Source organism: Pelophylax lessonae (assembly GCF_965119305.1).
Source record: "Pelophylax lessonae genome assembly, chromosome: 1".
NCBI lineage: Eukaryota > Metazoa > Chordata > Amphibia > Anura > Ranidae > Pelophylax > Pelophylax lessonae.
The window spans coordinates 884401986-884424552 of NC_138768.1; the positions used below are offsets into that span (position 1 = coordinate 884401986).

General features: G+C 48.0%; 1 protein-coding gene across 1 annotated transcript in view; it reads left to right on the top strand.

Moving 5' to 3' along the window:
• Positions 1-9571, top strand: part of LOC309550682 (cytosolic phospholipase A2 gamma-like) — a gene marked incomplete at its 3' end in the record, with an annotated part of 223268 nt that extends 213697 nt beyond the window's left edge. Inside the window, exons 14-15 of the mRNA XM_082251017.1 lie at positions 3495-3666; positions 9387-9571. Coding sequence (XP_082107143.1) covers positions 3495-3666; positions 9387-9571 — 357 coding nt within the window. The remainder of the gene's footprint in view (positions 1-3494; positions 3667-9386) is intronic.
• Between the last annotated feature and the right edge of the window lie 12996 nt (positions 9572-22567).

The window sequence follows — 22567 nt, forward strand, 5'->3', positions numbered from 1 at the left end:
TTTACCTACTATACTACCTTCGATATCCCCTTTACTCCTGCCCTTAAAATCCCACCTTGACTTGAGGCACCACAAATACCACAAACATTTTTTTGGGATGGTGGCAGACACAATTATTGAACCTCCAGTAGATCCAAAACCCTATTCGGAAAGATTTTTGTCATTTTTGTTGGGTTTTTTTTACGAGTAATGGTGGCGATCTGCGATTTTTTTTTTTTTGCGGGACTGCGACATTGCAGCGGACAGATCGGACCCTTGACTGACATTTTTGACACTTTTGGGGTACCAGTGACATTACTACAGTAATCAATGCTATACATATGCACTGTTACTGTAAAAATGACACTGGCAGTGAAAGGGTTAACTTTTTTTTGAGAGGGTGGAATTATGTGTGTCCCTAGGGGCGTGTTTCTAACTGTGATTGGATGTGGCTTGAGGTGTAAGAACAGAGATCAACGGTCCTACATAGCAGAACTATGTGATCTCCATTCTTACACAGGGGAGAATGACAGGCAGCTTGTTTACATTAGCCGCCTGCCTTTCTCCCGGTGTAACGGACAATCGCGAGTGCCCGGCGGACATCGGGTCCGCCAGGCACACGCGCAGGGGGGTCGTGACGGAGCGGGAACGCGCGTGAAAAACGGACAGCCGGATCTGATCAGACCTGTTATGTGAACCCACCCCTAACCTTTTCCCTTTAACTGCTTGCCGCCCACCCTCAGAACATTTACTGCAGCAGGATGGCACGGGCAGGCTGGATCACATACATGTACTTCATGCAGCCTGTTCCTGCCTGTTTCAAGGCAGGGTCTGGGGAGGGGCCAGGGGTGGGGTTGAGGGTGGTACTGAAGGGGGCCCCATCAGGTAGACTGTACGGGGCCCCATGATTTCTATAAGCAGCCTCTAGATGAAGGAGATGGTTTTTGCTGAGTGTTAGTACCAGGTTGCGGTCCTCGGGTTCGACCCACCAGGAGGGTCCAGTAGCAGATATAGCAGGTAGGGATCAAGCAGAAGCGTAGTCAGTAAGGTACATATCGAGTGGTAGTGAAAATAAGGATGGCAGCAAGAGTATCAAGAGCAAGATATTGGCTGGAGGGTGCACAATAATCTGGCAAACAGGAAGTTCAAAGGCATGGCCCAAATAGGAAGTTTATAGGAGGAGCAAAGAGTTCAAAGTTCAGGAGAAACAGGACACAAGGAAAAATTATCCAAACAATCAGGCAGGAAGCCGTCGAGCATCTTAGGTAGGTCAGCAAGAAGAGACATCGCCAGACACAGCAGAGTTTGCAGGTTCTGAACTGGGTCCTGACAAGGACAATCCAAAAACTACCCACTGTGTTTCAGAGGTCCAAGAATGCCCCCTTTATCAGGACTTGATTGATAACAATGTGATGTTAACAAAGAGAAGTGAACTGGACCTACAAATATTTTTTTTCTAAGTGTGAATTACAAGCACAGGCCTTGTCAGCAGCTTGTTTGGGAGCCTTTCTGTGGATTTTAGACCCCAAGTATTGGGGAATTTTTTGACTCACCTCTGGGGTTGTGGGCTGTCAGCATCCCTGCAGTCATACCAGATTGATTCATTATGATAACGCTGACTTATCAGAATTGATAGGGTCCATCCTAGAAGAGCTGCACAGAGAAGAGGAAGAAAAGAAGGGATCTGAAATCCCTTTAGCTCTGAACTGACTGTGGGGGGTGCTGATGGCAAATGTTAGAAGGGCTTCATGGTTGGTTGATTTTGGCGCCCAAGAACAAGGCCCTATCCCCAATCTAGCTCTGCTAGAACACAATCCCAATTGCTGAGGCCGCCATTTCCCTCCTATTAAACCTGTTCTTCACCATAGGCCTCCACATAAGATCCCCTACCCTGCTCTTCGCCATAGGTCTCCTCACAAGATCCCTTACCCTGCTTTTCGCCATAGGTCTCCTCACAAGATCCCCTACCCTGCTCTTCGCCATAGGTCTCCTCACAAGATCCCCTACCCTGCTCTTCGCCATAGGTCTCCTCACAAGATCCCTTACCCTGCTCTTCGCCATAGGTCTCCTCACAAGATCCCCTACCCTGCTCTTCGCCATAGGTCTCCTCACAAGATCCCCTACCCTGCTCTTCGCCATAGGTCTCCTCACAAGATCCCCTACCCTGCTCTTCGCCATAGGTCTCCTCACAAGATCCCCTACCCTGCTCTTCGCAATAGGTCTCCTCACAAGATCCCTTACCCTGCTCTTCGCCATAGGTCTCCTCACAAGATCCCCTACCCTGCTCTTCGCCATAGGTCTCCACACAAGATCCCCTACCCTGCTCTTCGCCATAGGTTTCCTCACAACATCCCCGGCCATAGACCTTTATATCTCGAAGAAAGAATGTCCATGCAATAAATAGATTCATTGTACTTTACTGGTGTTGTTTAGGGACTATGTATATTAAAAAAGAATAGCGTGCAAATGCAAAAGAAATAACTACCAAATCTGAAGACAATCCATAATTAAAAATGGGGGTTTGGTCCCACCATATGGCCATATCGTGCTCAAGCCCACTACTGCGTCAAAGTACCCCATTATCAGTGGGTCCTACACTATCCATGAAAAAGAGATGAATCCAGCCACCATCAAGTGGATATAGGAGGAGTCCCCTGTAGTGCATTTGCACATCCTTCCCAGCAAGGAGTATTATCTCCAAGGGTTAGAAAGGCTGGATTCATCTCTTTTTCATGGATAGTGTAGGACCCACTGATAATGGGGTACTTTGACGCAGTAGTGGGCTTGAGCACGATATGGCCATATGGTGGGACCAAACCCCCATTTTTATTTATGGATTGTCTTCAGATTTGGTAGTTATTTCTTTTGCATTTGCGCGCTATTCTTTTTTAATATACATGTCTTTTGGTTCATAGCTGCAGCAGCTTTAGAAATACATGGGTATGCTCCCCCAAATTTTTTGCTTGTTTAGGGACTAGCAAGACAGTCACATCACAAGGACATACTGTACATTCTGGAGTCACTTGACATACACAGTCAATTATATGTAGGGGATGGTCCGCAGTAACTACAGGTTGAAGCACATGCAATATCAATTCAGCCATCTTCCTCTAGTCTCTCCTCTGCCTGGGGCCATCAGAACTCACGGGACAGACACCTCCTAGCAATCAAAAGGAAAGTTGAACGCACTCAGGAGTATGATGAAATAGAAGTGCTTTAATTCCCCATAAAAGATAAATACATACAGTGCATCACAAGGACATGGGACAGGTTAACGCGTTTCACGATTCAGAAGATCGCTTACTCATAACCACATAGTTAATTATTGTATGTGCGAATATGCACATTTTGCTTCCCACCGTTGTACTTCTGGTGCTGCGTATGCCCGTTTACTCGTTTCCTTCTGCTGCTAAAAATTCTGCCTTCCTTATAATACCAGCTTCTCAATATACATTAAATAGTACTATATTGGAGTACAATGGGCACATTTTAAATGAATGTATTTCTTTAACTAGACAGTGAAAAAAACAGTTGAATACTGTGAGGAGTACAAAATTCCCTTTCCAAAAAACACTGAAGCAAGTTATGAGAACCCTCCAACAAAAAGCTGCTACATCTATGAAGGAGATGGAAATGAGACGCCCGATGTGATGCACTTTCCTCTCTTCAATGCCCAGACTTGTGGAGGTGAGTTTACAGAGAAGTCCTGTATTACGGCTTGTGTGGTCATTGAGTTGTCTCACTCTCTTTATTATGAGCTTGGTTAAGACTTCAAGATGAATTCCAGGTATGGATGTTGTTACATAGTTACTTTGGACTAGCTTGAACCAATATATGAATCTATGTGCCGTACCTGGGAGATTCCACATGCTGGACCAATGTAATTATTATGTATATACCATACCTATGGGACCCCCAAAAAAGATGAAAATCACTGACGTAGACACCACTACTACACTGATACTACTCCAGTGATCTCTACTTCTGAACATAGAAGTTCAACCAATTGGCATCAGAGCCATTCAGTGAACACTTTGCGTTTTTTCAATAAATGCAAAGCATTCTCTGATTGGACAAGGTGGAGAGGTAGGGAAGCGACATCACTTTCTACACCTTGTGCTGATTGGACAAAGTTCTGTTCTGATTGAACAAGGTGCAGGAAGTGATATCGCTACTCCATCTGATCTCACCACCTTGTCTAATTCAGAAAATGCTAACCGCTCTCTAGCCCCTGAACACACACAGATGGTTCCAACATCCCCTTGCAGTTTTGTACTTACTCCTCCAATGGTTGTGTCCTCATTGATGTCTGCATCCCGGCCAGGAAAAATCTGGTGTTGGGCTACCAGCACCTGCTAAAGTCCCAAAGATTTTAATGGGACACTTATCTTGCTCTACGGGAAACTCCCATTCATGTCTATGGTATGATATGGCTGTCCTGCACAAAATTTGCACTAATCAGGATGCAGACATCGGAGGAGGTAGGTATAGGGGGGGGGGGGGGAGGTGGGGCAGAGGGGAGACCTTTCTTTGGCACCTCTACATTAACCAGCCCCAGTGGTCTACTTATTAAAATATTTTATAAATTCCAGTTAAGTACACAAAAAGGAAGCAGCATCTTAAAGCCCCCCCCCCCCAGGTTCCATGACAGTAAATTGGTTTAGATAATGTTCATCACTCAGATATCTGAAGCTACATTTGATATATCTATCCTGAGATTGTCACACCTAGGTTCTTTCCCTGATATCAGTCCCCAGGTCAGCTGTCACGAACCTGTTTGGAGGCTGAGGTGATGAGAGGGCTCCCCTTGCGGCTGAGTGCAGAGCACCCCTGGAGATGGTGACAGAGGGTGCTGTGCCCAAAGGTGCACAGGTTGCAGTCACTGGATCACTGGAAGTGCAGGCAGGTTAGTGCAATCAAGGTCAGTAGCCATGCCGAGGGTCAAACACAGGTGGTCAATCAGGAACGGAGGCAGGTAGAGTAGTCGGGGTCAAGCCGGGGTCAAACACGAGAAGACAATCAGGAGCAGGCAGAAGAAAGTCTGTTGGGCTAGCCGGGTTCAGAGCCAGGAGATGAGCCAGAGCAGGTCAAGGATAGTCGGGTCGGTAACGGGTAATCAAGCTGAAGTTTCAAGGCACAAGGAGATCAGGTACTAGCTGAAGATAATCCAGTAATGAATGATAGCCAGTGCTGAGTTTATATAGGCAGTGGAGGCTGGTAATTGGCCCTAATTAGAACGTACCGCTAAAGCCTATGCGCCATTGCGTCATTGCGTTTGCCAATGTGCCATTGTGAACCCATTGCGTTAGCACCGCCATCTTGGCCACTGGCATATCTGCATATCTGCCATTTTCTGATCAAGTTCTTCCCTGACATCAGCACCGGCAGCCAGGACTGAACCTTCTGATTCTATAATGGGGTTCCCACTGGACCCTTAACATTTTATCTCTAAATTTTGACTTTGCTGCCCTAAACACTGGGCCCCCTATCCTGTCATAGAAGGGTCTATGGTCTTTTCCACCCTTTCCTGTGCATCCAGAACTATTTTCAAACCATTATCTATGTTGGGGGGCTTCACACCCATTTCCCAGAGGTAGAACATAGTGTGCCCAAACATTAGGGGTGATTCCTTGTATTCATGGTATTGGCTATAGGGTCCTACCATGGTCTTCTTGCCTTCTCTGCTGTGGAAGAGGTGAATTACCAGCTGCTGTGTATCTGAGGAGTACAGTAAGTACGTGTCACCCACCTCACCACTGCCTGAGCACACTGTGAGTAGAGGAAAATACTGTAAATTAATAGGGCTTTCATTGAAAGTTATACTTTTTTTTGGTCAAATAATTTTTTTTAATTAGTTGTAAAGGCGTTTTTTTTTTTTTTTTGCTTTTACCTTAATATTAAAATTTTATCTGGATAACATCCAGTTTTCTGAATTTTTTTTTACTATTCTTTGTGTTATAATCCTGATTCAGGAGATTTCAATCTCTTGGGTGTCTAAATTTCAGCTTAAAGTGTATCTGAAGCCTAAATGTATTTTTTTAGGTTTTGGATGAAGGGGCGCATGGTTCCTTCTGTCAGGTTGGGAAGATTGACTGTCTCTGTTGCTCCCAGTGATGTGAGGAATGGGAAAATCCAAAATTTGGAGTTGCCATCAGAGCAGGAACAGAGTCATCCATTGGGGACACTTGTTTCTGTGACAACCATCTAAGGCAGGGATCCTCAAACTGCGGCCCTCCAGCTGGTGTGGAACTACGCATCCCATGAAGCATTGTAAAACTCTGACATTCACAGACATGACTAGGCATGATGGGAATTGTAGTTCCCGAACAACTGGAGGGCCACAGTTTGAAGACCCCTGGCCTAAGGGATCATTTACACTTGTGGTTGAAGGGTGTAATAAACATGCAGCTGAGCCGTGTTTTTAGCAACTCCAGCTGCCCCCCCTTAAAATTCAAAGGCAGCAGATGGGGGTGGTCACATCTTGTGGTTGCTTCATGCCCACATTCAAAACTACCACTTCTTTAGATCACGGCAGCGGTAATGCATGACCCGTTCAAGTGACGCACGCAGTTGTGGTGCGTTGGTTTGGCATTTATGGGGTTAAACCAGGCAGTGAGGAGGCAGCATATCGCCTTCTCCACCACCAATAAAATACCTCTAAAAAACAACCCTCTATTCAGAGGTGAGGCAATCTTACCGCACATCTAAGCATAGCTTTAAAGAGAATTTCCCTCATTTTGGAGAGATTTCTTCTCAATTTCTGCTGTGTCTGTGGGACAGAAAGTGAAGGGAAATCCCATAATGTGTTATTTAATGTAAAAAAAAAACCTCAGGGAGTTTCACTTTTTATCTTTCCTATCCAGAATTTAAATACTCTTTAGCTATCCTAATGAGCTACTGAGCTCTGTAAACAACAGGCTTTTTACAACAAAAAAGCAAACCGCAAAAGGAAAACTTGTGAAAACAGACCATAAGCGCCACCTGCTGGATGGATATATGATTTGATATTATTCATATATACAGTGCCTTGAAAACGTATTCATACGCCTTGAGATTTTCCATATTTTGTCATGTTACAACCAAAAACGTAAATATATTTTTATTGGGATTTTATGTGATAGACCGACACAAAGTGAAACATAATTATGAAGTGGAAGGAAAACTGATAAATGATTTCCTAAATTTTTGACAAATAAATTTGTGAAAAGTGTGGCTGCATTTGTATTCACCCCCCCCCCCCCCAGAGTCAATACTTTGTAGAACCCCCTTTCCCTGCAATTACAGCTGCAAGTCTTTTTGGGGATGTCTCTACCAGCTTTGCACATCTAGAGAGGACATTTTTGCCAATTTTCCTTTGCAAAATATCTCAAGCTCTGTCAGATTGGATGGAGAGCGTCTGTGAACAGCAATTTTCAAGTCTTGCCACATATTCTCAATGTGATTTAGGTCTGGACTGTGACTGGGCCATTCTAACACATGAATATGCTTTGATGTAAACCATTCCATTGAAGCTCTGGCTGAATGTTTTGGGTCGTTGTCCTGCTGGAAGGTGAACCTCCGTCCCAGTCTCAAGGCTTTTGCAGACTTTAACAGGTTTTCTTCTAAGATTGGCCTGTATTTGGCTCCATTCATCTTCCCATCAACTCTGACCAGCTTCCCTGAACCCGTGGCAAAGTCACATCACTTTAAAACATAAGTAATAAACACAAAACAAATCATTATGCAACCGGTATTCATTCAGTGTTATGAAATGCTTTGCTGATACAGCACTTTTAGGAACAGTATGAAAACTAACACAACATAACGATTCATGGATCTAAGGTTGCCCATACACGATACAATTTTCATACAATTTTCCAAAACGTAAATTTCAACATTTTTTTTTTTTTTCTTTGAGATTCTCCTTACCTTGAGAATTGCCCATTATCTAAGCTCAGAATATAAAGTGAGATTTAGCTGAGTTTGAAGGTTTATATATATATATATATATACAGGGATGGTGAGGTCAGTATTTAGACTTTATTGGAAAACCTAGTTTCCCAACTTATGTGGTTTCCTGCGTCTTTATAATCAGATTTATATACACCCAATTTCTGGTTTGCTGTTTAACTATCCTTGGTGGGCAAGTTTATACCTTCAAGCTCAGCTTAATATCACATACAATCTCCACATACATCTATACAATGGCACGTAATCTTATATAACGACTAAAAATACACTTAGATGTCTATACAGCAAATATACAAGTTTTAGAGGGAGAATTCACTATCACACACAGTACTGCTTTGTAACCGGGTATCAGACCCCATCTTATCTTTGGGAATATCAGATTCCTGGGAGGCGCTAAAAATAGCGGTTAACTGGGTACCGTTAAACTGCTCTGACAGTATAGGGTGGTAATAAATAAAAAATAAAATTACTCACCCAATACTGTGTTATGGCAGATCCCACTTTTCTGACACCAAACTGTTAGCTCAAATCTCGTCAGGAGGCAATTTACAAGATGATATACGGCCCTTCAGTCCCAATTTCCCTTTGATAGTGAATTCTCTCTCATCCGGCCAGGAGGTGCGACGACACAGAGCACTCAAGCAAGGTGTAGACACATCTGTTTATTTCAAGTTTCTCTCACACATTTAAATGATATTTGGGCGGCAAAAACTGCTTGAAACTGGTTACAATTCATGAGTCAATTTAACAATAGAACATATCTCACAGAAACAATACATGAAAGGCTTTTGTTTTCCCTATACACTTCTGTAAGTGTGGGGTGTCGTGTGTCTGAGATTGTGTTTGTGGACAAGGGCCGTTCCGTCTCTACTCAGCTGGCTGATGTGTTGACATGTAAGTAATTGTCAATGAGTTCAGGTGTTGTCTGTCGTCTATATGCAAAATATCCAACTGTCAAGTGTAGTCTGGCTCGTTTATATGTAATTGCAAGGGGCCCACATTCCATTGGAAAGTGGGCATGAGCTGAAATATATATTATGAAATATATATTTTAGTAAGGCACGTTGATACACTCTTTCACTAACCATGCACCAAAGGTGTTGAATTAAAGGGCAGTCCCACCATATATGAAGGAACGTTCCTCTCTGTCCATATCCCCTCCAGCATAGATCGGAGGTCAAAGGGACAATACCTTCCTTTTAAACAGATATTGTTTTCCAGTTTCACCCGGATATGGGAAAAAATCAAGTTCTCATTTCTCAAGATATATTTTCGTCAATGAGGTCAGGGGGGGTTCCTTGGAATTTTCAGCACAGACATGAACTGAACTAAAGCTCAGAAATGTAGACTTTGCAGGTCTGTAGGAATCAAACAAGCCAAATCTAAATGATAACATTAATAAGTAAGTCTCATTATTATAATTGAATTATACAATCAGATATACATGTTTCTTTCAGATGCCGAAATAATAGAGGAATTAAGCAAGAAGTATGCCACACGTGTTCATTCCTATGATAAATCTATGATAAAGGACCTGCTAGGCATCGCTAAGAAAAATGTGAAGAGCAACCTGGACCACATCCAAGACAAAATACAACAATGTGTTTGGAGGTGTAACAAGAGAGAAATGTCACAGATATAATGGACAAGGACGAATGAACATTTCTGCAGCTTGGATAAAATATGAAGAGGGGTAAAATGTTTATAGGATTGGCGATGTTAATGTGACCTTAGCTGCCTTATATTCACATGGACCTCTTTTTCAGCCACAGTCTTGACAAACTCCTTGAGTTTGCTGAGGGCCAATTGATAGTGGGCGGTGTTCTCCTAAACCCTTGCATGGATTCCTCTTCGGGCTCCTCCTCAGTTCCCCTAGATCCCATAAACACATCTCACATGCCCTCCATAGGGCACAGTTGGTGGCACTTACTTCACTTGGGAGGAAGATTTATTCCTCCCCCATAAACCTTACACATGTATAGGTTACTTCCTGATTCCACACTGTCAACTGCATGACGTCATAGATTCTTCTATTGGCACAATTACATGGTTGGTCCATGCACCCGTTGTCTTGGCCAATGACCTCTCCGATGTACCTTTTTCTAAAACTCAATCATGGAAATTAAATGAGAGCTTTCTCCAAGACTCAGAGGTACTGGCAGGGGTGGTTAAGAGTAAGCGCAACCAAAACTGGTAAATCCCCCGGACCCAATGGCTTTTTGTTACAATATTATAAAATCCTCCTGCTCTCCCTTGGCCCATACATGGGTACAATGTTTAATGCTCTGGGGTCTAAGACTTCTCTACTTCTGCAAACCTTAAAAGCCTCCATCTCAGTCATTCCTAAAGCAGGTCTTGTCTTGTGGCAGCTATAGATGAATATATTTGCTAAACATTGATCTTAACCGGTTGCCGATCGCCGCAAGTACATATACTGCGGCGGTCAGCCCCGGCCAGGCAAAGTGACGTACAGGTACGTCACTAGCCTGGGAGCCAATAACGGGCGGGCGCGCGCCGCCGGAGGCGCACTCCCACCTCGGCTCGTCCATGGACACCTCCGTGCGTGTGACCGGCGGACCCGATGGACCCACTCGCGATCGTCTGCTGTGAAGGGATAAAGGCAGGCGGCTAATGTAAACAAAGCCGCCTGTCTTTCTCCCCTGTGTAACAGCACAGATCTAATGGTCCTGCTATGTGGGACCATTGATCTGTGCTTTTACACACACAGCCACATCCCTGCACAGTAAGAAACACACCCCTAGGGACACACATAGTCACTGCGGCTCTAATAAAGTTAACCCCTTCCCTGCCAGTGTAATTTTTACAGTAACAGTGCATATGTATAGCACTGATTACTGTAGTAATGTCACTGGTAACCCCAAAAGTGTCAAAAATGTCAGTCAAGGGTCCGATCTGTCCACCGCAATGTTGCAGTCCCGCGAAAAAAATCGCAGATCTCCGCCATTACTCGTTAAAAAAAAAAAAAAACAACAAAAATGACAAAAAATCTTTCCCTTAGTTAGTAAACGCAATAAATTTTGCGCAAACCAACCAAAATACGCTTATTGCGATTTTTTTTTTTTACCAAACATAGGTAGCAGAAAACAAATTGGCCAAAAATTAAAAAAAAATTTGATTTTTACATTTTTTTTGGGGAATTTCATATAAAAAAATGTGAAAAATATTGTTATTTTTGCAAAATTGTCACTCTTTTTTTTGATTTTAGCGCATGATCAAAAAATCGCACCGGTGATCAAATATCACCAAAAGAAAGCTCTGTTTGTGGGGAAAAAAAGGACGTCAAATTTGTGTAGGTACAGCGTTGCACGACCGCGCAATTGTCCGTTAAAGTCACGCAGTGCCGAATCACAAAATACCCCCTGGTCAGGAAGGGGGTAAAATCTTCCGGGGCTTTAGTGGTTAAGCTGTTTACCTAAGATTTTGGCTTCTTGCCCTCAGCACCATCTACTACAACAAATCCATCTGGATCAGGTTGTATTCATTCTGACCCGTAAGCCAGGGATAAAACGTTAAGGTGCTGAACTTAATCCTGGGAACTGACGTCAAGATAGCGTTTGACTGGGTGAACTGGAAGTTTATGTTTTCAATTATACAACACATTGGACTCAGGATTACCATGCTTAGTTGGATTTCCAAGATATACTTTAACCCAACTGTGCTGGTCAAAGATAGTGGAGTGTTCTCCGAACCCTTCTCCATTACTAATGGGACGAGACAGGGATGCGCCTTATTCTCCTCTTTGCCCTCTCATTTAACCGCTTAAAGCCAGACATCACTGGCCTCGATATAGGAGGCATTTAACAGAAGGTATCAGCATACGCTGACGACATGCTTTTCTTCTTGACCAATCCATCAGTATCGCTTCCTAACCTTCTCTGCGAATTCGACCTGTATGAGCACTGTCCAACCTAAAAATCAACTTTATTAAATCTGAAGTGTTGGGTGTGGAGATCCCACAATCCCTTCTTCAGACGTTGCACCTACATTTCAGGTTCAAATGGACTGACTAAGCCTTTAAATACCGGGCTACATACAGTATCTCACAAAAGTAAGTACACCCCTCACATTTTTGTAAATATTTTATTCTATCTTTTCACGTGACAACACTGAAGAAATGACACTTTGCTACAATGTAAAGTAGTGAGTGTAAATTTGCTGTCCCCTCAAAATAACTCAACACACAGCCATTAATGTCTAAACCGCTGGCAACAAAAGTGAGTACACCCCTAAGTGAAAATGTACAGATTGGGCCCAATTAGCCATTTTCCCTCCCCGGTGTCATGTGACTCGTTAGTCTTACAAGGTCTCAGGTGTGAATGGGGAGCAGGTGTGTTAAATTTGGTGTTATCGCTCTCACTCTCTCATACTGGTCACTGGAAGTTCAACATGGCACCTCATGGCAAAGAACTCTCTGAGGATCTGAAAAAAAAGAATTGTTGCTCTACATAAACATGGCCTAGGCTATAAAAAAATTGCCAAGATCCTGAAACCGAGCTGCAGCCTTTTTTCTTTTCCATGTTTCCAACATCCCAGCTAAAATTTACAAACTATCTATGATTTGTCACCTCCTTAACGCTGCCAAATCTTTTATTCTTCTTACATTGGCCTCCAGCTTACCCTGGTGGAAGAAATAAATAAGATGGAGGACTTGGTCCTTCCGGCACAACATAAGCGTGAACGGTATCCAGGGCAGCCATCAGAAATTTTGGGGCCCCTTACACAGCTTTAAGCCTGGGCCCCTCTAGGCATGACCACCAACATTCTGCAGGGCCTACCCTCTGGCTGTCCCACCGAGTGTACACTGGCCATCCCACCGAGTCTTATAGTGCACCCACTTTTATTTTAGCACTATTACAACTTAATATATGAAAATGAATCCATTTAAGCAAAGAGACATCCCCATATAGTCAGCAAAGAGATATCCCAATCCAGCAAAGAGACGGCCTCATTTATTCAGCAAAGAGACAGTACAATTCAGCAAAGATACATCTTCTCGGATGCATTGGCTTACTCTGTGGCCATCCTGTTTTACTAATTGCTAGTTACTACAACAGCAACAACTCGGTCTCATTGGCTGGGGCCTGTTTGGCCAGGCCCCTCAGGATGGCAGGGCCCCCTACATGTGTATGGGCTGTCCCCCCCTGATGGCAGCCCTGACGGTATCCCAAAACCTGGACGTTGTGGAATATGTTTATCTACTCTGAAAAGGGGAAAGCTCTTTTGGATGTATAGACTGCTGATCAAAGGATGACTCATAGTACCTCCCACTAAGACAAATCAATAGATTATTTGTTTATTTACAAACCCCACCCCTCATCCCGCCCATTTCTTCCTTCCCTTTCCTTCTTCTCTTTCTTGTCTTGTTTCTTTTCCCCCTCTCATCTACCTGTCCTTCTAAAACAAGGTTGGGCAGTTTTTATTTCTCCTGTTGTGACCAGTCTTCCACCATTCATTTTCTTTTGGCTTCCCATTAGGGAACAAAGAGTTTTACACTGTCTGAGAATCCGGAGATCCCCTCTTGGGTCTGAATTATGTCTACTAGCTGGCTAATACTTATATTTTGTATACTGTATACATTATCTGTTTTTTGTCTTGCTGACATGAAACTGCTTTTCTTGAAAAAAAAATGTTTTATAGATGACCATTAAAACAAAATAACATAAGTCATTCTCAGAAGGAGGTCAGCAATGGCACCCTCCATTGTTTCCTCATCACAGATTCCCTTCAACAATTTGAGGATTCTAAACATAAGAGACACGTCCTAAAAAAAAAAATTCAGCAACGTTTTTAGCACCTTTCTCTTTTCCCAGCCTCTCTCCCAGTGCTGTGGCCCCCCCTCCCCCATTGATATTCCTGGCAATTCCTTTGGCTGTGTTTTGCAGGTGTAAAGTGACACTTGCAGATATAGTCTCTAACTTAGTTAAAGAATGTAAGAATGTATTTTTTTTTTTCATTCTATCTACTATTTTATTCATGTGTAGATCAAAGATGTGACCTTTCATCTGCCTATGACATCACTTAAAAATTATTTTTCATATAAAATGTATTTCTATTTAATCCCTTATTGGCCCTTGCTTAACCTAATCAACCCTAATTAAAGTAGTTGTGAGCATTCAATGCTATAGATGCTTTCTAATATGGTCCTAACTATGCCAGCACCATAACTGTTTTTGCGTCATTACAGAAATGATCTTTCTTGCTTTTTTTTACAAGAATAAAAAGTGCTGTCAGTTGTCCATGTGTTTCTTTTTCCTGATAGAGGGGGGCTGGGTTACAGGACACTATGCAGACTTGAGGCAAGATGCAGGATGTGCTTGAACAGGGGGCATGTTCATGAGGCAGGCTGTGAGTGGGAGGGGAGAATGTTCATGAGGCAGGCTGTGAGTGGGAGGGGAGAATGTTCATGAGGCAGGCTGTGAGTGGGAGGGGAGAATGTTCATGAGGCAGGCTGTGAGTGGGAGGGGAGAATGTTCATGAGGCAGGCTGTGAGTGGGAGCGGAGAATGTTCATGAGGCAGGCTGTGAGTGGGAGGGGAGAATGTTCATGAGGCAGGCTGTGAGTGGGAGTGGAGAATGTTCATGAGGCAGGCTGTGAGTGGGAGTGGAGAATGTTCATGAGGCAGGCTGTGAGTGGGAGGGGAGAATGTTCATGAGGCAGGCTGTGAGTGAGAGGGGGTGTGTTCATGAGGAAGGCTGTGAGTGGGAGGGGAGAATGTTCATGAGGCAGGCTGTGAGTGGGAGGGGAGAATGTTCATGAGGCAGGCTGAGAGTGGGAGGGGAGAATGTTCATGAGGCAGGCTGTGAGTGGGAGGGGAGAATGTTCATGAGGCAGGCTGTGAGTGGGAGCAGAGAATGTTCATGAGGCAGGCTGTGAGTGGGAGCAGAGAATGTTCATGAGGCAGGCTGTGAGTTGGAGGGGAGAATGTTCATGAGGCAGGCTGTGAGTGGGAGGGGAGAATGTTCATGAGGCAGGCTGTGAGTGGGAGCGGAGAATGTTCATGAGGCAGGCTGTGAGTGGGAGGGGAGAATGTTCATGAGGCAGGCTGTGAGTTGGAGGGGAGAATGTTCATGAGACAGGCTGTGAGTGGGAGGGGAGAATGTTCATGAGGCAGGCTGTGAGTGGGAGGGGAGAATGTTCATGAGGCAGGCTGTGAGTGGGAGTGGAGAATGTTCATGAGGCAGGCTGTGAGTGGGAGCAGAGAATGTTCATGAGGCAGGCTGTGAGTGGGAGGGGAGAATGTTCATGAGGCAGGCTGTGAGTTGGAGGGGAGAATGTTCATGAGGCAGGCTGTGAGTGGGAGGGGAGAATGTTCATGAGGCAGGCTGTGAGTGGGAGGGGAGAATGTTCATGAGGCAGGCTGTGAGTGGGAGCGAAGAATGTTCATGAGGCAGGCTGTGAGTGGGAGGGGAGAATGTTCATGAGGCAGGCTGTGAGTGGGAGGGGAGAATGTTCATGAGGCAGGCTGTGAGTGGGAGGGGAGAATGTTCATGAGGCAGGCTGTGAGTGGGAGGGGAGAATGTTCATGAGGCAGGCTGTGAGTGGGAGGGGAGAATGTTCATGAGCAGGCTGTGAGTGGGAGGGGAGAATGTTCATGAGGCAGGCTGTGAGTGGGAGGGGAGAATGTTCATGAGGCAGGCTGTGAGTGGGAACGGAGAATGTTCATGAGGCAGGCTGTGAGTGGGAGGGGAGAATGTTCACGAGGCAGGCTGTGAGTGGGAGCGGAGAAAGTTAATGAGGCAGGCTGTGAGTGGGAGCGGAGAATGTTCATGAGGCAGGCTGTGAGTGGGAGCGGAGAATGTTCATGAGGCAGGCTGTGAGTGGGAGGGGAGAATGTTCATGAGGCAGGCTGTGAGTGGGAGCGGAGAATGTTCATGAGGCAGGCTGTGAGTGGGAGGGGAGAATGTTCATGAGGCCGGCTGTGAGTGGGAGGGGAGAATGTTCATGAGGCAGGCTGTGAGTGAGAGGGGGTGTGTTCATGAGGCAGGCTGTGAGTGGGAGGGGAGAATGTTCATGAGGCAGGCTGTGAGTGGGAGGGGAGAATGTTCATGAGGCAGGCTGTGAGTGGGAGGGGAGAATGTTCATGAGGCAGGCTGTGAGTGGGAGCGGAGAATGTTCATGAGGCAGGCTGTGAGTGGGAGGGGAGAATGTTCATGAGGCAGGCTGTGAGTGGGAGTGGAGAATGTTCATGAGGCAGGCTGTGAGTGGGAGTGGAGAATGTTCATGAGGCAGGCTGTGAGTGGGAGGGGAGAATGTTCATGAGGCAGGCTGTGAGTGAGAGGGGGTGTGTTCATGAGGAAGGCTGTGAGTGGGAGGGGAGAATGTTCATGAGGCAGGCTGTGAGTGGGAGGGGAGAATGTTCATGAGGCAGGCTGTGAGTGGGAGGGGAGAATGTTCATGAGGCAGGCTGTGAGTGGGAGCAGAGAATGTTCATGAGGCAGGCTGTGAGTGGGAGCAGATAATGTTCATGAGGCAGGCTGTGAGTTGGAGGGGAGAATGTTCATGAGGCAGGCTGTGAGTGGGAGGGGAGAATGTTCATGAGGCAGGCTGTGAGTGGGAGCGGAGAATGTTCATGAGGCAGGCTGTGAGTGGGAGGGGAGAATGTTCATGAGGCAGGCTGTGAGTTGGAGGGGAGAATGTTCATGAGACAGGCTGTGAGTGGGAGGGGAGAATGTTCATGAGGCAGGCTGTGAGTGGGAGGGGAGAATGTTCATGAGGCAGGCTGTGAGTGGGAGTGGAGAATGTTCATGAGGCAGGCTGTGAGTGGGAGCAGAGAATGTTCATGAGGCAGGCTGTGAGTGGGAGGGGAGAATGTTCATGAGGCAGGCTGTGAGTTGGAGGGGAGAATGTTCATGAGGCAGGCTGTGAGTGGGAGCGGAGAATGTTCATGAGGCAGGCTGTGAGTGGGAGGGGAGAATGTTCATGAGGCCGGCTGTGAGTGGGAGGGGAGAATGTTCATGAGGCAGGCTGTGAGTGAGAGGGGGTGTGTTCATGAGGCAGGCTGTGAGTGGGAGGGGAGAATGTTCATGAGGCAGGCTGTGAGTGGGAGGGGAGAATGTTCATGAGGCAGGCTGTGAGTGGGAGGGGAGAATGTTCATGAGGCAGGCTGTGAGTGGGAGCGGAGAATGTTCATGAGGCAGGCTGTGAGTGGGAGGGGAGAATGTTCATGAGGCAGGCTGTTAGTGGGAGTGGAGAATGTTCATGAGGCAGGCTGTGAGTGGGAGTGGAGAATGTTCATGAGGCAGGCTGTGAGTGGGAGGGGAGAATGTTCATGAGGCAGGCTGTGAGTGAGAGGGGGTGTGTTCATGAGGAAGGCTGTGAGTGGGAGGGGAGAATGTTCATGAGGCAGGCTGTGAGTGGGAGGGGAGAATGTTCATGAGGCAGGCTGTGAGTGGGAGGGGAGAATGTTCATGAGGCAGGCTGTGAGTGGGAGCAGAGAATGTTCATGAGGCAGGCTGTGAGTGGGAGCAGAGAATGTTCATGAGGCAGGCTGTGAGTTGGAGGGGAGAATGTTCATGAGGCAGGCTGTGAGTGGGAGGGGAGAATGTTCATGAGGCAGGCTGTGAGTGGGAGCGGAGAATGTTCATGAGGCAGGCTGTGAGTGGGAGGGGAGAATGTTCATGAGGCAGGCTGTGAGTTGGAGGGGAGAATGTTCATGAGACAGGCTGTGAGTGGGAGGGGAGAATGTTCATGAGGCAGGCTGTGAGTGGGAGGGGAGAATGTTCATGAGGCAGGCTGTGAGTGGGAGTGGAGAATGTTCATGAGGCAGGCTGTGAGTGGGAGCAGAGAATGTTCATGAGGCAGGCTGTGAGTGGGAGGGGAGAATGTTCATGAGGCAGGCTGTGAGTTGGAGGGGAGAATGTTCATGAGGCAGGCTGTGAGTGGGAGGGGAGAATGTTCATGAGGCAGGCTGTGAGTGGGAGGGGAGAATGTTCATGAGGCAGGCTGTGAGTGGGAGCGAAGAATGTTCATGAGGCAGGCTGTGAGTGGGAGGGGAGAATGTTCATGAGGCAGGCTGTGAGTGGGAGGGGAGAATGTTCATGAGGCAGGCTGTGAGTGGGAGGGGAGAATGTTCATGAGGCAGGCTGTGAGTGGGAGGGGAGAATGTTCATGAGGCAGGCTGTGAGTGGGAGGGGAGAATGTTCATGAGCAGGCTGTGAGTGGGAGGGGAGAATGTTCATGAGGCAGGCTGTGAGTGGGAGGGGAGAATGTTCATGAGGCAGGCTGTGAGTGGGAACGGAGAATGTTCATGAGGCAGGCTGTGAGTGGGAGGGGAGAATGTTCACGAGGCAGGCTGTGAGTGGGAGCGGAGAAAGTTAATGAGGCAGGCTGTGAGTGGGAGCGGAGAATGTTCATGAGGCAGGCTGTGAGTGGGAGCGGAGAATGTTCATGAGGCAGGCTGTGAGTGGGAGGGGAGAATGTTCATGAGGCAGGCTGTGAGTGGGAGCGGAGAATGTTCATGAGGCAGGCTGTGAGTGGGAGGGGAGAATGTTCATGAGGCCGGCTGTGAGTGGGAGGGGAGAATGTTCATGAGGCAGGCTGTGAGTGGGAGCGGAGAATGTTCATGAGGTAGGCTGTGAGTGGGAGCGGAGAATGTTCATGAGGTAGGCTGTGAGTGGGAGCGGAGAATGTTCATGAGGCAGGCTGTGAGTGGGAGCGGAGAATGTTCATGAGGCAGGCTGTGAGTGGGAGGGGAGAATGTTCATGAGGCAGGCTGTGAGTGTGAGGGGAGAATGTTCATGAGGCAGGCTGTGAGTGAGAGGGGGTGTGTTCATGAGGAAGGCTATGAGTGGGAGGGGAGAATGTTCATGAGGCAGGCTGTGAGTGGTAGGGGAGAATGTTCATGAGGCAGGCTGTGAGTGTGAGGGGAGAATGTTCATGAGGCAGGCTGTGAGTGAGAGGGGGTGTGTTCATGAGGAAGGCTGTGAGTGGGAGCGGAGAATGTTCATGAGGCAGGCTGTGAGTGGGAGGGGAGAATGTTCATGAGGCAGGCTGTGAGTGTGAGGGGAGAATGTTCATGAGGCAGGCTGTGAGTGAGAGGGGGTGTGTTCATGAGGAAGGCTGTGAGTGGGAGGGGAGAATGTTCATGAGGCAGGCTGTGAGTGGTAGGGGAGAATGTTCATGAGGCAGGCCGTGAGTGGGAGGGGAGAATGTTCATGAGGCAGGCTGTGAGTGGGAGCGGAGAATGTTCATGAGGCAGGCTGTGAGTGGGAGGGGAGAATGTTCATGAGGCAGGCTGTGAGTGGGAGGGGAGAATGTTCATGAGGCAGGCTGTGAGTGGGAGCAGAGAATGTTCATGAGGCAGGCTGTGAGTGGGAGGGGAGAATGTTCATGAGGCAGGCTGTGAGTGGGAGGGGAGAATGTTCATGAGGCAGGCTGTGAGTGGGAGTGGAGAATGTTCATGAGGCAGGCTGTGAGTGGGAGTGGAGAATGTTCATGAGGCAGGCTGTGAGTGGGAGGGGAGAATGTTCATGAGGCAGGCTGTGAGTGAGAGGGGGTGTGTTCATGAGGAAGGCTGTGAGTGGGAGGGGAGAATGTTCATGAGGCAGGCTGTGAGTGGGAGGGGAGAATGTTCACGAGGCAGGCTGTGAGTGGGAGGGGAGAATGTTCATGAGGCAGGCTGTGAGTGGGAGGGGAGAATGTTCATGAGGCAGGCCGTGAGTGGGAGGGGAGAATGTTCATGAGGCAGGCCGTGAGTGGGAGGGGAGAATGTTCATGAGGCAGGCCGTGAGTGGGAGGGGAGAATGTTCATGAGGCAGGCTGTGAGTGGGAGGGGAGAATGTTCATGAGGCAGGCTGTGAGTGGGAGGGGAGAATGTTCATGAGGCAGGCTGTGAGTGGGAGGGGAGAATGTTCATGAGGCAGGCTGTGAGTGGGAGGGGAGAATGTTCATGAGGCCGGCTGTGAGTGGGAGGGGAGAATGTTCATGAGGCAGGCTGTGAGTGGGAGCGGAGAATGTTCATGAGGCAGGCTGTGAGTGGGAGGGGAGAATGTTCATGAGGCAGGCTGTGAGTGGGAGGGGAGAATGTTCATGAGGCAGGCTGTGAGTGGGAGGGGAGAATGTTCATGAGGCAGGCTGTGAGTGGGAACGGAGAATGTTCATGAGGCAGGCTGTGAGTGGGAGGGGAGAATGTTCACGAGGCAGGCTGTGAGTGGGAGCGGAGAAAGTTAATGAGGCAGGCTGTGAGTGGGAGCGGAGAATGTTCATGAGGCAGGCTGTGAGTGGGAGCGGAGAATGTTCATGAGGCAGGCTGTGAGTGGGAGGGGAGAATGTTCATGAGGCAGGCTGTGAGTGGGAGCGGAGAATGTTCATGAGGCAGGCTGTGAGTGGGAGGGGAGAATGTTCATGAGGCCGGCTGTGAGTGGGAGGGGAGAATGTTCATGAGGCAGGCTGTGAGTGAGAGGGGGTGTGTTCATGAGGCAGGCTGTGAGTGGGAGGGGAGAATGTTCATGAGGCAGGCTGTGAGTGGGAGGGGAGAATGTTCATGAGGCAGGCTGTGAGTGGGAGGGGAGAATGTTCATGAGGCAGGCTGTGAGTGGGAGCGGAGAATGTTCATGAGGCAGGCTGTGAGTGGGAGGGGAGAATGTTCATGAGGCAGGCTGTGAGTGGGAGTGGAGAATGTTCATGAGGCAGGCTGTGAGTGGGAGTGGAGAATGTTCATGAGGCAGGCTGTGAGTGGGAGGGGAGAATGTTCATGAGGCAGGCTGTGAGTGAGAGGGGGTGTGTTCATGAGGAAGGCTGTGAGTGGGAGGGGAGAATGTTCATGAGGCAGGCTGTGAGTGGGAGGGGAGAATGTTCATGAGGCAGGCTGTGAGTGGGAGGGGAGAATGTTCATGAGGCAGGCTGTGAGTGGGAGCAGAGAATGTTCATGAGGCAGGCTGTGAGTGGGAGCAGAGAATGTTCATGAGGCAGGCTGTGAGTTGGAGGGGAGAATGTTCATGAGGCAGGCTGTGAGTGGGAGGGGAGAATGTTCATGAGGCAGGCTGTGAGTGGGAGCGGAGAATGTTCATGAGGCAGGCTGTGAGTGGGAGGGGAGAATGTTCATGAGGCAGGCTGTGAGTTGGAGGGGAGAATGTTCATGAGACAGGCTGTGAGTGGGAGGGGAGAATGTTCATGATGCAGGCTGTGAGTGGGAGGGGAGAATGTTCATGAGGCAGGCTGTGAGTGGGAGTGGAGAATGTTCATGAGGCAGGCTGTGAGTGGGAGCAGAGAATGTTCATGAGGCAGGCTGTGAGTGGGAGGGGAGAATGTTCATGAGGCAGGCTGTGAGTTGGAGGGGAGAATGTTCATGAGGCAGGCTGTGAGTGGGAGCGGAGAATGTTCATGAGGCAGGCTGTGAGTGGGAGGGGAGAATGTTCATGAGGCCGGCTGTGAGTGGGAGGGGAGAATGTTCATGAGGCAGGCTGTGAGTGAGAGGGGGTGTGTTCATGAGGCAGGCTGTGAGTGGGAGGGGAGAATGTTCATGAGGCAGGCTGTGAGTGGGAGGGGAGAATGTTCATGAGGCAGGCTGTGAGTGGGAGGGGAGAATGTTCATGAGGCAGGCTGTGAGTGGGAGCGGAGAATGTTCATGAGGCAGGCTGTGAGTGGGAGTGGAGAATGTTCATGAGGCAGGCTGTGAGTGGGAGTGGAGAATGTTCATGAGGCAGGCTGTGAGTGGGAGTGGAGAATGTTCATGAGGCAGGCTGTGAGTGGGAGGGGAGAATGTTCATGAGGCAGGCTGTGAGTGAGAGGGGGTGTGTTCATGAGGAAGGCTGTGAGTGGGAGGGGAGAATGTTCATGAGGCAGGCTGTGAGTGGGAGGGGAGAATGTTCATGAGGCAGGCTGTGAGTGGGAGGGGAGAATGTTCATGAGGCAGGCTGTGAGTGGGAGCAGAGAATGTTCATGAGGCAGGCTGTGAGTGGGAGCAGAGAATGTTCATGAGGCAGGCTGTGAGTTGGAGGGGAGAATGTTCATGAGGCAGGCTGTGAGTGGGAGGGGAGAATGTTCATGAGGCAGGCTGTGAGTGGGAGCGGAGAATGTTCATGAGGCAGGCTGTGAGTGGGAGGGGAGAATGTTCATGAGGCAGGCTGTGAGTTGGAGGGGAGAATGTTCATGAGACAGGCTGTGAGTGGGAGGGGAGAATGTTCATGAGGCAGGCTGTGAGTGGGAGGGGAGAATGTTCATGAGGCAGGCTGTGAGTGGGAGTGGAGAATGTTCATGAGGCAGGCTGTGAGTGGGAGCAGAGAATGTTCATGAGGCAGGCTGTGAGTGGGAGGGGAGAATGTTCATGAGGCAGGCTGTGAGTTGGAGGGGAGAATGTTCATGAGGCAGGCTGTGAGTGGGAGGGGAGAATGTTCATGAGGCAGGCTGTGAGTGGGAGGGGAGAATGTTCATGAGGCAGGCTGTGAGTGGGAGCGAAGAATGTTCATGAGGCAGGCTGTGAGTGGGAGGGGAGAATGTTCATGAGGCAGGCTGTGAGTGGGAGGGGAGAATGTTCATGAGGCAGGCTGTGAGTGGGAGGGGAGAATGTTCATGAGGCAGGCTGTGAGTGGGAGGGGAGAATGTTCATGAGGCAGGCTGTGAGTGGGAGGGGAGAATGTTCATGAGCAGGCTGTGAGTGGGAGGGGAGAATGTTCATGAG